General features: G+C 45.3%; 2 protein-coding genes and 1 pseudogene across 2 annotated transcripts; all 3 read right to left on the bottom strand.

Moving 5' to 3' along the window:
- Positions 1-601: 601 nt before the first annotated feature.
- Positions 602-3,110, bottom strand: LOC4329427 (cytochrome P450 81Q32). The gene is made up of 4 exons (XM_015767699.3): positions 2,144-3,110; positions 1,738-2,068; positions 1,290-1,651; positions 602-961 (listed from the first exon to the last, which is right to left on the bottom strand). Exons 1-4 carry the CDS (start codon positions 2,764-2,766, stop codon positions 703-705), a joined length of 1,575 nt encoding a protein of 524 aa, XP_015623185.1. The 5' UTR covers positions 2,767-3,110; the 3' UTR covers positions 602-702.
- Positions 3,111-5,209: 2,099 nt separating this feature from the next.
- On the bottom strand, positions 5,210-8,605 carry LOC4329426 (cytochrome P450 81Q32-like; annotated as a pseudogene).
- Positions 8,606-9,380: 775 nt separating this feature from the next.
- LOC4329425 (cytochrome P450 81Q32) lies at positions 9,381-14,466 on the bottom strand. Its single transcript, XM_015768740.3, has 4 exons — positions 13,678-14,466; positions 13,259-13,604; positions 9,984-10,342; positions 9,381-9,891 (listed from the first exon to the last, which is right to left on the bottom strand). The coding sequence occupies exons 1-4, from the start codon at positions 14,295-14,297 to the stop codon at positions 9,639-9,641; spliced, it is 1,578 nt and encodes a 525-aa protein (XP_015624226.1). The 5' UTR covers positions 14,298-14,466; the 3' UTR covers positions 9,381-9,638.
- Positions 14,467-15,138: the final 672 nt, after the last annotated feature.

The following is a 15,138-nucleotide window of genomic DNA, read 5'->3' as shown; positions in this document are numbered from 1 at the left end:
CGGCGGCCGCGAGAGGCAGGGACGGGCAACGGCTCAGCGCTTAGACGGGAATACCCAACTTTGAAATCCTAGCTCCGCCACTGCTTACTTTTCTATTTGAATCATCATCTTACATACTATTTAAATTTAAATCACATCGAATGATATAAACTTATGTTTTTATGTTTGTGTAAACTTATGTTGTTTAAGCAATCTTACATATTATTTTTACTTAATATTATAGTAAACTCCAGCCGGGGTTCCATCTTTACATAGAGTTCGTTTGCCCAGTTGACAAGCTGTTGCTCACTTGCTTGTCATTACAGTCCAAGCATCTGTGCGACCAAAGGTTGATGTCATCGGCGCAACACCGAAGAGCTTAGGAAGGTTCTCAAGCCTAGGAAGGGAGGCGAGCTGTAGTGATTCGATCTCAGTTTAATAATTCAACGTGCTTGACAGATTTAGATAAGTTCAGGACATATTCGGATTACCCCATCCCCCTTATAACACAGATTATCCATACTGTATGCAGCCAGCCAGCCACGATAATAGGATCCACTTAAGTACTTGCCAGAATTTTCTAGTTGACAAAGCCACAATTGGTAGAGGTGAATCTTGGAAATTTAAAGAAGATGAACAGCCCAATTATCTTTGAAACCGCACTTGCCCGATTATTCCTTACATTACAAAAGTTGAACAACAAATTATTTTTTATGGTGCTGACTAAATCTTCGTAAGAAGATCAACCATGGAAGCTCGAGGTTGATAGAGGGCCTCGAGAGGCAACTCCTTTGGCATTGTAAGGCCAGAGCACTCCCTCATGTCAACCAGCTCTTCCCCAACCCTTTCCCAATCAAAACACTGGATCAATGTCCCAAGGGCAAGTCCTACCATTTGCATCCCCAAATTCTCTCCTGGGCACCGCCGTCTCCCCATACCAAACGGGATCACCATCTTCCCTTCGTTTTTTCCATCCGCAAACCTGTTAAGATATATTCTTAGTAGTTCATAACAAGTTGTGAATGAATTTTAGTAAATGTAAAGAACATGATGAAACTTGAAAAGAACATTTATATGTGATATATATATATATATATATAGATTAATATCAAACTTTAAAATTTTTAAATATAAATAATTTCTAAAGTATTGTCTTAGAAATATAGATATCCTACTTCAATAAAAACCATAAATTTCTTTATATTTTCTATATATATTAGAATAGAAAATAGTGATTAAATTTGTTTTTAGATTATGTTATTTTTAAAAAAAACCAACGAGTATTATCGGAGGGGGAAATAGTACAGTACCTATCTGGGATGAAGGCTTCTGGTTCATCCCAAACCTGGGGATCCCTGTGAATGGCGAACGTGTTCACCAGCAGCATCGTCCCCTGGGGGACGTGGAACCCGGCGACGACGCAGTCGGCGGACGACTCGTGCGGCGCCAGCAGCGGCACCGGCGGGTACAGCCGGAGCGTCTCCATCACGACGCACCGGAGGTAGTGCAGCTTGGGGAGGTCGGCCGCCTCCAGTAGCCGCGCCGCCGGCTGCCCCACGCACGCGTCGATCTCGCCGCGAGCCCTCGCCATCGCGCCGGGGTTGTTCAGCAGCAGCGACATCGCCCACTCCACGGTCGCCGCCGACGTGTCCGTCCCGGCTTGCAGGGAGCCCTGGCCGGAGAGAGAGACGAAGTAGTTAAAGCAAGGTGTTCGTCCGGGGATGACGCGCGGCGGCGGCGGCGGCGGCCGGTACTCACGATGCAGAGGGAGCGGATGAGCTGGTCGGGGCACGAGTCGGGGTCCTTTCTCTGCAGGGAGAGGAGGACGCCGATCATGGTCCGCCGCTTCGCCGGCGCGTGATCGTCGGAGTCGGCGTCCATGTCCTTCCTCTGGTCGTCGATCAGCCTCTGCAAGAACCTCGTCCGGCTGTCGGACAGCTCCCGCATCCGCCGCGTCATCCTGCCGGCGTCCAGCCAGCGCGCCGGCGCTGGTAGGAAGTCCCACACCGTCGACGCGCCGCTCAGCTCCATCGTCTCCTTCACCACCGACCTGAACCACCGCGCCTCCTCGCTCACCTCGTCGTCGTCGCTACATAAAACAAAGGTTACGAATGCGTCACGCATGGTGTCATGATTAATCACTCCTAATCTTGCCCGATCTTACGCGCCGTAGAAGGTCCTCTCGCAGATCATGGACATCATGGTGTTCATGAGCAGCTCGAACAGCCGCGACTTGAGCTCCACACGCGTGCGCGCCCCCGCGGCGGCCGCGGCGGCGGCCCGCCTGTAGAGGCGGCGCGCCAGGGCGCGCACCTCGCGGACGTTGACGTCGGCGAAGTGCTGCACCCGGTGCGCGGACAGCAGCTCGGTGACGGCGATGCGGCGGATGTGGCGCCAGTAGGGCCCGTAGCTGGCCGTCCCCATGGTGGACCACTCGTACGCCAGGATCTCCCCCGACGGCAGCCGCGGCCGGTTGGCGAACGCGAGGTCGTGCGGGCCGAGGCACTCCTCGGCGGCGGGCGCCGACGACACGACGGCGACGCGGCGGGACCCGAAGCGCAGGCCCATCACGGCGGCGCCGTGGCGCGCCGCGAGGCGCGCCAGGGTGCGGTGCAGCGGCCTCCGGAACAGGTGCAGGTGCCCCACCACCGGCAGCGCCACGGGCCCCGGCAGCGGCCTCCCGCCTCCCCGCCGCCGCCGCCGCCTCCACCGCCGCAGCGCCGCAGCAGCCACCACCACCGCCAGCAGCGCGACGGCGACGCTGCCGAACATCGCGTCGACGGCCATGACCTAGCTGATCGGGCGCGCGGGATCGATATGGTTGGAGTGCATGCACTGCGGTGTGTGCTTCGTTTGCTCGCAGGGTGGGTGCATGAGTTTATACTGCTGCAATGGCGTAAAAAATAAATGAAGTCATCCGGCGGCATGTGCATGTGCCGCGCCGGTTTGGGCGGCGGCGACGAGCGGCTGACGTCGCCGGCGGTGGGCGAGCCGTGCGGGGCTCTCCGGTGTCCAGACACCGGCTCACCTCATCACTGTCGATAGGGCTAGCCAAGGACACATCTTGTCCGGTGGAGGCGGTGACACGTTGTCCCCAAGTGATTAATTATTTCTTTTTTTTTAGACACATGTGATTAAATTTGTTGCTGTGCAAGGGCATTCTATGACTGATATAGTGATGGCATTTTGCTTGCTTCGGTGCCTTAACTGGCTGTTTGCTAGTTGGAGTATGATATGCGATTTTTTTGGGGTATAAAATTGGTTCAGTAGGCCTACTGAATCAATAATGTTGGGTGTATTATTTGGCATAATGTTGGCTGTTCTGTGAAGGTATTGAGCAAACGTTATTTGTCCTTAAATTCAAAGGTTGATAGGAGTAGTAGCTGCTTAGAGCATCTTTCAGATCATGGAGTGCTATATGGATATGGCTATCCCAAGACACGCCGTTTTTGGCATGGATATGGTCTTTAAGGTGCAGTGACTTAACTTTGGAGTAGTTTATTACAAAATTTTTACAGAGCCCAATAAAATTATAATATTACTTTTTGAGACAAACATACAGATACTGTTTTCCATGTGTCTAATCTAAAACATTTTAAAACGTAGATAGGATAAGTACATACTGTGTGTTTAAGTCCGACCAAGTAGTCCATAATGGATCTCGTGTGTTTTTTTGCCTACTAGCTACTCTTAGCCAAATATAGTCAAGCACTGAAGAAACAGAGAAAAGAAACACCTGAACAATTCAGCATGGATATCCCTGTTATTCTGTCAAGTTTCAGTGTCATGATATATAATTTTTCTTTTAATTTATGGCTGGTGGGCTGCCGTTTTCATTCATTTGGAGTAGTGAATTACATGGATAAGAAAGTAAAAGGGATTGGGCCAAGAACCACAAGCTGAGCCCAGAGTCCGATAACAACAGGCCTCGTACATCAGTCACAAAGGACTAAGGGCATGTTTAGTTGGTGAAATGAAAATTTTGGGTGTCACATCAAACGTTTGACCGGATGTCTGAAGGGGTTTTCGAACATGAATGAAAAAACTAATTTCATAACTCGCCTGGAAACCGCGAAACGAATCTTTTGAGCCTAATTAATTCATCATTAGCACGTGTGTGTTACTATAGCATTTATGGCTAATCGTGGACTAATTAGGCTCAAATGATCTGTCTCGCGGTTTACATGCAAACTGTGCAATTAGTTTTTCTTTTTATCTATATTTAATGTTTCATACATGTGTCCAAAAATTCGATGTGATGTTTTTGGAACTAAACAGCCCCTAAGAAAAAAAAGTTCGAGATGGAATGCCACCAAATTCCGCGGATCTTCTCCCTCCATATTATTTATTAGGCTATATAATCCTTCCAACATCACATACTATTTATTACTATCATGTTTGAAAGTTTGCTCTCTCTTCTTACTTAGGCTGTGTTCGCTAGAACAAGTTACCATCTGGAATGTGATCATGGAAAACAGAGCGGTTTATTAGCACGTGATTAATTAAGTTTTTTTTAAAAAATGGATTAATTTGATTTTTTAAGCAACTTTCGTATATAAACTTTTTGCAAAAAAACACACCATTTAGAAAAAGCATGCGCGTGAAAAACGAGGGAGAGGGGTTGGGAAAAGGGGCATCCGAACACAGCCTTAGTAGTCCACCAAGTGTTCTTACATATGGCTTTTGAGATGAAGAGATGCACTTATTTTCATTTTTTTAACAAAAACAATTCCATGATTTCTAAAGTGATACCTTATCATGCCAATTCGATCAACTATCCAAAAGTTTGATATAGTATTGTGTAATTAATTAAAGCTAGAGTAAAATGCACTAGCGGTACTTAAATTTGTCATGAGGTTTCATTTAGGTACACGAACTTGTAAAACACACATCGAGGTCCCTAAACTTAGTTTATTGTATCATCCTGGTCCAAAGCGTTGTTTGATCGTGGTCTTATCTACATGGCATGCCACGTGGACGATGACATGATGTTTTTTTTTCATTTCCCCTTTTCTTTTTCCTCATATTCTTTTATCTTCTTCCTCCACAAGAGCCACCTCGAGCTCCCCCGCGTCGAAGAGGCCGAAGAAGAGAAAAATGAAAGAGGAAGAAGGGAGGAAAAAAAGAAATAATAGTAATAATGTGCCATGTCGTTGTCTACATGTCATGCCATGTAGGCAAGATCACGATCAAATGAGACTTTAGACCGGAATGATACAATAAACCAAGTTTAGAGACTTCAATACACACTTTGCAAGTTCGTGGACCTAGATGAAACCTGCTTACCAGTTTAAGAACCGTCAATGTAATTTACTCTTAAAGCTAATAAAGGAGATGCATCAGTGACGCACGAGGTTGATAGAAGGCTTGCAGAGGCACCTCCTTGGGCATGGTAAGACCAGATCCCTCGGTCATGTCTACTAGCTCCTCTCCAACTCTTTCCCACTCAAAGCACTGAATCATTGTCCCAAGGGCAAGACCTACCATTTGCATGCCCAAGTTCTCTGCAGGGCATTTGCACCTCCCCATGCCAAATGGGATTGCCATCTTCCCTTCACTTCTTCCATTCTCAAATCTATAGAAACATAATATGCTATAATTTAATACGCCCGTACATATATATAGCATTTTTGAAAGAAATTGATACCGATACCTTTCAGGGATGAAGCTTGTTGGTTCATTCCATACTTGAGGATCTCTGTGAATGGCAAATGTGTTTACAAGAAGCATTGTCCCACGGGTAATATGAAAACCAGCAATTGAACAATCAGTAGACGCTTCATGAGGCACAAGAAGTGGCGCTGGCGGGTATAAGCGGAGTGTCTCCATGATAATGCACTGGAGGTATTGTAGTTTTGTGAGGTCACTCGCCTCTAGTAGCCTACTGGTTGTCCTATGAATGCATCAATTTCGTCACGAGCTTTTCTCATCACATTCGGGTTGTTTAGTAGGAGAGACATTGCCCACTCAATTGTATCAGCTGAAGTATCTGTTCCGGCTTCAAGGGAACTCTGGAGAAATAAAAAACATGACAATATTATCATTTTGATATATTTATCATGGAAATATTTTTCATAAAAAGATTAAAAATAAGATGCATGGGAATATTTTTCATATAAATCTAACATTATCATTTTGATATATCACTATTTTAGAATGAAGGAAGTATGTTTTGGGGAATATTATATACAATTGGAGTTTTCTTCTAATATTGTAGATGCAATTTAGTTATATATATGTGTTTGTGGAATGATATGTGATGATATAATTTATATTGTTTACTTTTTTCACAATTGTCCATCTATTTCGATATGGGTCTTGAACTATTAATTTAATCATAATGAACACAATTATGCAAATGGATTAAAAACTGGATACTTATGCAAAATTCAAAAGTAATGGTTTGTTTAAAACCCATCATGCAAATCATGGTTTATGCATGGGTGCTGCTTGTCTAGGTGCTCAAGGAGGGGAGAAATTAAAGGGATGTGGCTTTGCAACCCCCTTTTGAGATAAATTTCAATGATCCGTTCAATGATTTAAGTGGAAACTGAAGTTTGAATTATTTTTTTTCATTTCTAGATTTTCTTTATTAGAAGCGCCAATACAAGTCATACAAATGGTTTAGTAGATCATAGTTTATTTACTCCATCTATTTCATATTACAAGTATCTTTGATTTTTTTTCCTTAGTTAAACTTCTTTAGATTTGATTATTTTTTTAAAAAAAATAGCAACATCTACAATATCAAATTAATTTCATTAAATAGAATATTGAGTATATTTTGATAAAATGTTTATTTTATATTAGAAATATTGCTATTTTTTGTAAGCTTTAATCAAACTCTGACTTAGAAAAAAAAATCCAAACGACTTATAATATGAAATGGATTATGAAATGGAGGGAGTAGATACGAGGGGAAGAAGGTGGCGAGCGCGGCGTGCACACGTGTATGGGTGGTGTGTATGCGGTGGTATGGGAGTGGAGAGGGGCGTACGTAATCTATGTGTGCTTGTGTGTGTATTAGCAGCTCACGTGACATCATACACTCGTTTGATTGCAATCACTTTTTTTCCACTATATGATTGGTACTCCCTCCATCCAAAGAAAAAAAAAGCCAACCATGTGTCCTCTTCTATTTACTACGAATCTAGACAAAGGGCTGTCTAGATTCATTGTATTAGTAGGGATCTCCTCCTAGGTTGGTTTTTTTTGAACGGAGGGAGTAACTCTCTATTTATATCTCTTCCTTATTAACTTTTGTTTCTTTTCTTATCTACTTGTATGTCTTAATTTGGCCGGTATTTTTTTCAAAGATTTAAGTACATAATCAGTCCTCTTGACCTAGTTACTATGTACTAGAAAGATTATAGTGTAAGATTTAAAATTAATAGTATAAGTTTTCAAAATTATACCATACATATTTGAAATAACAATATATATATAAGGTACAAATTATACAATGTGAACACATGTTGCAAAATTTTGATCCCGACCCTTTTGTGAAACATATAATTTGGCATGTGAATATATATGTAGAAAAACAATTACGATGCACAATGAGCGGATGAGCTGGTCGGGGCACGCGTCGGGGTCCTGCCTCTGCACCGAGAGGAGCACGCCGATCATGGTCCGCCGCCTCGCCGCCGGCTGCGCACGGTCGCCGCCCTGCTCCTGCTCCATCTCCTTCCTCTCGTCGTTGATCAGCCCCTGCAGGAACCTCGTCCGGCTCTCGCGCAGCCGCCACAGCCGCCGCCCCACCCCTCCCACGTCCACCCACCGGAGCGCCGCCGGCAGGAAGTCCCACACCGTCGACGCGCCGCTCAGCGCCATCGTCTCCTCCACCATCTCCCTGAACCACCTCGCCTCCTTGCTCACCTTGCCGTCGTCGTCGCTACACAAGGCTTACAAATAAGTGACAGGTAGAATAAGATAGCCATGGTGACCATGGTGATCATGGCGATCGCCGATCGATCTTTAGCTTACTCGCCGTAGTACGTCTTGTCGCAGATCATGGCCATCATGGTGTTCATGAGCAGCTCGAACAGCCGCGACTTGAGCTCCACTCGTACGCGCGCCGCCCCGCCGACGCCATGGCGGACCGCCGCGCGGTGAAGGTGGCGCGCCATGGCGCGCGCCTCCCGGACATGGACGTCGGCGAAGTGCTGCACCCGTCGCGCGGACAGGATCTCGGTGACGGCGACGCGGCGGACGTGGCGCCAGTAGGGCCCGTAGCTGGCGGTGCCCATGGTGGACCAGTCGTACGACAGGATCCTGCCCGACGGCAGCCGCGGCCGGTCAGCGAACGCGACGTCGTGCGCGCCGAGGCACTCCTCCGCGGCGGGCGCCGAGGACACGACGGCGACGCGGCGGGACCCGAGGCGGAGGCCGAACACGGCGCCGCCGTGGCGCGCGGCGAGGCGCGCCAGGGTGCGGTGGAGCGGCTTCCTGAAGAGGTGCAGGTGGCCGACGAGCGGGAGGCCCGCGGGCTCCGGCGGCGGCGGCGGCACGTTCCCGGCGCGACGCTGCGTCCCGCTTCGTCGTACTCGGGCGGTCTCCATAAGCGCGATCAGCAGAAGGAGGAAGAGGGCAATGAGGAGGGCGTCCATGGCGGCGAGGTGAACTCGACGAGCATGTCAGTGACAGTGTACATATATATGCTTCCGCCACTGGTGTATATCGCTTTGCTGAAATGCAGGCTTCTGGAAATCTCAAGTATAATCAAGTGGTACTAGCAAGTTGGATCACCAAACTACTAATTCGTCAAACATAACACGGGACGCCCAATTGCCCAATTGCAATTGTGCAAGTGCCAAAGCGTGTGTCTTGGTTTTCTCGAAAATGCTATACGTCCAACCGACGCGTACGACCAGCGTACGGCTACGTCGGCCAAGCGTACGGCTACGTCATTGGCCGTCTGCCGTCCGTAACTTCTGCAACGATCGCTAATTCAATTGGGTTTACACCGTGTATTTCGCCGTTGAGTCGTACGCTGGTCGTACACGTCCGTCGGATGTATAGCAGAGTTGTTGTTTTCTTCGCTAATCAAAAGGTGTCGTGCACAATGTGTGCCATAACAAATTTTTTTTGTTTTATTACTTAGTTAATTACAGGGCAGCTTGCATTGTGATTCAGTACTCTCTCCAATCACAAATGCAACACGTTTTTTGCATGATAAAATCTTTGAAACTTTCATTTATTATTCCTACTCCCTCCATTTCATATTATTAATTGTTTGGCTTTTTTCCTAGTTAAGTTTGACAAAGTTTATAGAACAATTTAGCAATATTTAAAATACCGAGCTAGTTTCAAAAAATTTATCATTGAATATATTTTGATAATATATTTGTTTTGTGTTGAAAATACTTATATATTTTTCTATAGACTTGGTTAAACTTGACTAGGAAAAAAGTCAAATGACTTATAATATGAAACAAAGAGAGTACATGTTTTTGAAAGTTTGTTCTCTGTTCTTATGTTCTTATGAGTAGTCCACCACAAGAGTGTTCTTATTTATGGCTTTTGAGACGAAGAGATGGACTTACTTTCATTCTTGTTTGTAACAAAAACAATCCTATCATTTGTGAAGCAATACCTTATCATGCCAGTTGGATCAACGATCACAACACATTTCGATATTGCGCTATAACTAACAAAGCCTAAGAAAGAAGATGCATCACTGAAGCACGAGGTTGATAGAAGGCCTCCAAAGGCACCTTCTTGGGCATGGTAAGGCCAGATCCTTCAGTCATGTCCACCAGCTCCTCTCCAACTCTTTCCCACTCAAAGCACTGAATCATTGTCCCAAGGCCAAGGCCTACCATTTGCATGCCCAAGTTCTCTGCAGGGCATTTGCGTCTCCCCATGCCAAATGGGATTGCCATCTTTCCTTCACTTCGCCCATCCTCAAATCTGTAGAAACATAAATGTACGTAATTACACTTTATATAACATGGACATTCATGCAATAGTATAAAATTTTTGGAAGAATCCATATGTAGTACCTTTCTGGGATGAAGCTTGTTGGTTCATCCCATATATGAGGATCCCTGTGAATATCAAATGTGTTCACAAGAAGCATTGTCCCCCGTGGAATATGGAAACCAGCAACAGTGCAATCAGAGGATGATTCATGAGGGACAAGAAGTGGCGCCGGTGGGTATAGGCGAAGCGTCTCCATGATGATGCATCGAAGGTATTGTAGCTTCGGGAGGTCATCTGCCTCTAGTAATCGTACTGGCTGCCCGATGAATGCATCGATTTCATCACGAGCTTTTCTCATCACATCGGGATTGTTTAGTAGCAGAGACATTGCCCACTCAATTGTATCGGTTGAGGTACCCGTTCCGGCTTCAAGCGAACTCTTGAGAAAATAAAAAAAGGGGAAAGTATAATTATATGTAAACAAAACATGGATTGTGGGTTCACATAAATCTCATTCCTAAGTAGGGTTCACAATTTCCCCGCAAAAAAAAAGTAGGGTTCACAATTTTGGTTCAAAATTTGTGAATTTTAGTTTGTGTCTACACGTGGGTTGTGGGTCCCAATATGATGTTCTTCGGGCCAAAGAAAGTATTGTCAAATATAGCAAAAAAGACCTATTCAAAGTCAGGAAAAAAGATGTGTTCAAAATTCAAAATGTTTTCTTTAAAATTTCTGAGAGTTTTCCTAAATAACAATAATTGTTTGTGTGATGCATCAGTACAAGCTCGTGAAGAGAAGAACCCTATCACAAGTCCATTTGCAAGTCTGATTGGTAGACGAACACAACGAGCGGCGACTGGTGCGGGTGATCTCGGCGTTAGCCACATGCGCAGTCAACCTCCTCCTGCCACCCTCTCTCACACTGAGCCGGCCTCATGCCTCTTTCACTGATAGCCTCGCCTGCTCCTTCACTCGGCTACAGAGGATAATGGGATGGGAGAGAGGAAGAGGGTCGTGGGAGAGGGAAGGAGAAAGAACTTGATAAAGGATGACATGTGGATCTTATGGGATATCTTTTATCTTAATGACTAGGAGACCACGTAAGCGAGAGGTGACTAAAACTGTCCGAGGTTATGTTGAGAGATCTAAAATAAACTATTTGAATAGTTGATGGGATGTGTAGTGTTCTGTTTTGGGTGGATCTAGCTTTGGGCCAGAGGAAGGGCTCATTGCCTTCTTCCTAGCTCCTCCAACCCCCTACTCTCATTTCTCTCCCCGGGGTAGGAGGAACTCGAGTCCCCCTACATCCACACTGGATCCAACCCTGGTTTGAAGTGTGTGGTGGTTTTAGACTTTCTCTAAAGCTTAGGGTGTGAAATAGACTTCTACCATTAAAAACGATATAAAAGTTTGAATTCATGAGTTGGAAATTAGGGTTCCCATGGAAATTCAAAATTTTTACTAGAAAAGTTTAGAAAGTTCGAGCTGAAAGTTTGAGTGGTATTGTTGAAAGTTTTACAGTAGATTGCTAAAGGTAAAAAACTCACTGCTCAATTATCCACAGAAAATAAAAAAACAATCCCTCTATTTATGTGTTAGCGATGCTAAAAATTAAGGCTGTCAAAAGAGAAACTCTAGGCTCGTGAGCCACTTGAGCTCAGCTCATTCAGGCCCAGTTCGGGCTCAGCTAAAACTTCAAACAAGCTTAACTTTATATGACTTACGCTATTTATTTAGCTTGTTTATTTGTTAATTAAACTAATAGGTAAAATATGTATTAGTACTCCCTCCGTTTCTAAATATTTAACACCATTGACTTTTTTAAATATGTTTGACCATACGTCTTATTCAAAAAATAATTAATTATTAATTTTTTTCCTATCATTTGATTCATTGTTAAATATAATTTATGTATACATATAGTTTTACATATTTCACAAAATTTTTTTTAATAAGACGAACAGTTAAACATGTGCTAAAAAGTCAACGGTGTCAAATATTTAGAAACGGAGGAAGTATATATGTACATAATGATTCAGTTTGTGTTTGTACCATTTTTTTATTGATATGATTAGAAAAATAATTAATTTTATGAAAAGCATTCTTAAAATATATGTTATACACTTATATACTATATACTACTTACTGCCCAGCTCGACTGCATGAGCTCAAATTGAGCCTGCTTAATAGGGAAGTGGATTTTTTTTCCCTTGAGACAACATCCCCTTGTTTTGTGCATGGCGTTTAAAAAGTTATAAAAAATTTTAAAAAATTATCAAGATGGATCAATATGTGATATATCTTTTCGCAAACATGCGAGTTAAAATTAGGCTTATACAATTCAAAACAAAAATGACAAATTTGACCGTGAATTACATGTTCTATTAATAGTTAAATTTGTTATTTTTGTTTCTATTTGTATAAGTTAAATTTGAATTTGCATGTTTATAAAATGACATATCACATTTTGATCTATCTTATTAATTTTTTTTATGAGGAGATATCTTTTTTAAGGGATGAATTGAGTTTTAATAGCTCCAATGCGGAAATAGGCCGGACCTAGAACTAGGGTTTAATATTTCGTTTTTTTCTCCATTTGTATCGAAGGTGACAATATTCCAAAATTATTTTTTTAACAAAATTTGGTGAAATGTGAACAAATACCGCCAAATTAAAAAAATCGGTTAAAATAATATCATTTTTTATGGGGGTGGGGTTGGGGGGAATTTTTTTGAAAATAATACGATTTTAATGGAAAATCGCACAAATATATATCAGTCAGACAAAATCGCAAGTTTAGCATCCTATCGAACAACCGTGGTTCGACATGGCACCTATCGAATAACCACAGTTCGACAGGTGATAAAATAATTTTTATGAAAGGAAAAACACTGTAGCATCACACCTATCGAACACTACCTGTTCCCTTGTTCGATAGGTCCCTACCGAGTACTGTAGCACGTACTTTTTTTTTTTGACCACTAACCCGTCAAACTGCAACAGTTCATGAGGTAAGTTCGACAGGTTCCCTGTCAAACCACGGTTGTTCGACAGTGTATTAAACTTGTAATTTCGTCCGACCGATCTATATTTGTGCGATTTTCCATTAGAATCGTATTATTTTCAAAAAAAATTCGGGGTTGGGGGGGGGGGGGGGTTTGCGGTGTGTGGGGTGGTGAACTTGCTGACGAGCTGGATCGAGGGCGCCACGTGGACAGCCCTACCATCAACAAGGCATCAGCGGCGTCACGTCATGCTGAAAAAAACTTGTGAGCCCCATCCCCGGAAGCGACATTTCACTCGTAGTACTCCGCACCAACACGCGCAAGCATGACCAAAGCATTTTTGTACTCACTATGCACAAGGAGCTGATGAGCTGGTCGGGGCACTCCTCGGGGTCCTGCCTCTGCACCGACAGCAGCACGCCGATCATGCTCCTCGGCCTCGCCGCCGCCGCCGGCAGCTCACGCCCGTCGCCGTCGTGCTCCATCTCCTTCCTCTGGTCGTCGATCAGCCCCTGCAGGAACCTCGTCCGGCTCTCGCGCAGCCGCCACAGCCGCCGCCCCACCCCTCCCACGTCCACCCACCGCAGCGCCGCCGGCAGGAAGTCCCACACCGTCGACGCCCCGCTCAGCGCCATCGTCTCCTCCACCATCTCCCTGAACCACCTCGCCTCCTCGCTCACCTCGCCGTCGTCGTCGCTGCACAGAGTTATACCAGATCCATGGTGGTTAACCAAAAGAACTTACGAGTCATGCATCATGGTGATCTTACGCGCCGTAGTAGGTCTTGTCGCAGATCATGGCCATCATGGTGTTCATGAGCAGCTCGAACAGCCGCGACTTGAGCTCCACCCGCACGCGCCCTGCAGCCGCCCCGGCGCCGTGGCGCTGGCGCGACGCCGCGCGGCAGAGGCGTCGCGCCGTGGCGCGCGCCTCGCGGGCGTGGGCGCCGGCGAACTGCCGCACCCGGTGCGCGGAGAGGATCTCGGCGACGGCGACGCGGCGGACGTGGCGCCAGTAGGGCCCGTAGGCGGCGGTGCCCATGGTGGACCAGCCGTAGGACAGGATCCCGGCCGACGGCAGGCGGGGGCGGCCGGCGAACGCGACGTCGTGCGCGCCGAGGCACTCCTCGGCGGCGGGCGCGGACGACACGACGACGGCGACGCGGCGGGATCCCAGGCGGAGGCGGAACACGGCGCCGTGGCGGGCGGCGAGGCGCGCCAGGGTGCGGTGGAGCGGCTTCCTGAAGAGGTGCAGGTGGCCGACGAGCGGGAGGCCCGGTGGCTCCGGCGGCAGCCGCAGCCGCAGCCTCCCGCTTCGCCGGCGTCGTGCGGTCAGCAGCAGCAGGAGGAGGACGAGCGTGAGAGCGATGAGGAGAGTGGAGGTGTCCATGGATCTGGGAACTGACGATTATTGTAGCAGTTGCAGTTGCAGATGCGGCAATTTTTTCAGCCATGCAGACACATCGTGCACAACCCGCCAGACGACCCCATGTGGTGACCTGCCACTACCGGCTTGATTAGACCAGCCAAGCAGCAAGGCCCAATGTCCAATGTCCAATGTGGACCATGTTCTGGTTCTAATTTTGTTTATTTCTATTTTTTTTTAATTTAAATAGAAAAAATATCCGTGCGTTGCAACGGGTGAAGACTATTTTAATTGTATTATTGTTAGATTTTTTTTTGTCTAAAAAGTATATGGGATTTTTATTTTGATATGATATCCAATTCGAAACCCTTGTATTTTTAAAAGCAAACGAATTTTAAAACCAACTTAAATACGGACAACATACTAAAACTATCAGCGGAAACAACTTCACAGCGGAAACAACTTCAGTTTTAATAATAAATCACTTAATCCTAAATGGCCGAACGGAATCATATGTTGAAAAAATTATGTTAAAAAGAATCATGTGTAGATGAATCCTTCACAAAATAAACGGACATGCATGCAAGCCACCCATACAAAAATTAGTATGTTTTTCATTTGCATGTGTACAAAATTATTGAAATAACACAAACAAATCTGTAATAAATAGTATGTAACATATGCTTAGAAGATAGGCAATATTTTTCACTGAGACAGCTCGAAATAGGAAGACAGATTGTGATAGACGTTGGGCCCTTTTACAATTTTAGGCCCATATGTGCAAAAACGTATTGGATGTGCAGAGAAAAAAAAAAAGGAAACGTGAATATGGTCAAAATGCTAAAAACATATATGAATCGGAACA

This window comes from Oryza sativa, chromosome 2, assembly GCF_034140825.1.
Source record: "Oryza sativa Japonica Group chromosome 2, ASM3414082v1".
NCBI lineage: Eukaryota > Viridiplantae > Streptophyta > Magnoliopsida > Poales > Poaceae > Oryza > Oryza sativa.
This window is presented reverse-complemented; position numbering and strand designations above follow the sequence as displayed.

Bases quoted from the DNA above. Each gene is read 5' to 3' on its own strand.
- LOC4329425 (XM_015768740.3), bottom strand. From the start codon at position 14,297: ATGGACACCTCCACTCTCCTCATCGCTCTCACGCTCGTCCTCCTCCTG. The intron at 13,605-13,677 runs GTAAGATCACCA...AACTCTGTGCAG, and splicing joins GACAAGACCTACTACGGCGC to CGACGACGACGGCGAGGTGA. The intron at 9,892-9,983 runs GTACTACATATG...ATGTTTCTACAG, and splicing joins ACAAGCTTCATCCCAGAAAG to ATTTGAGGATGGGCGAAGTG.
- LOC4329427 (XM_015767699.3), bottom strand. From the start codon at position 2,766: ATGGCCGTCGACGCGATGTTCGGCAGCGTCGCCGTCGCGCTGCTGGCG. The intron at 2,069-2,143 runs GTAAGATCGGGC...TGTTTTATGTAG, and splicing joins GAGAGGACCTTCTACGGCGC to CGACGACGACGAGGTGAGCG. The intron at 962-1,289 runs GTACTGTACTAT...ATATCTTAACAG, and splicing joins GAAGCCTTCATCCCAGATAG to GTTTGCGGATGGAAAAAACG.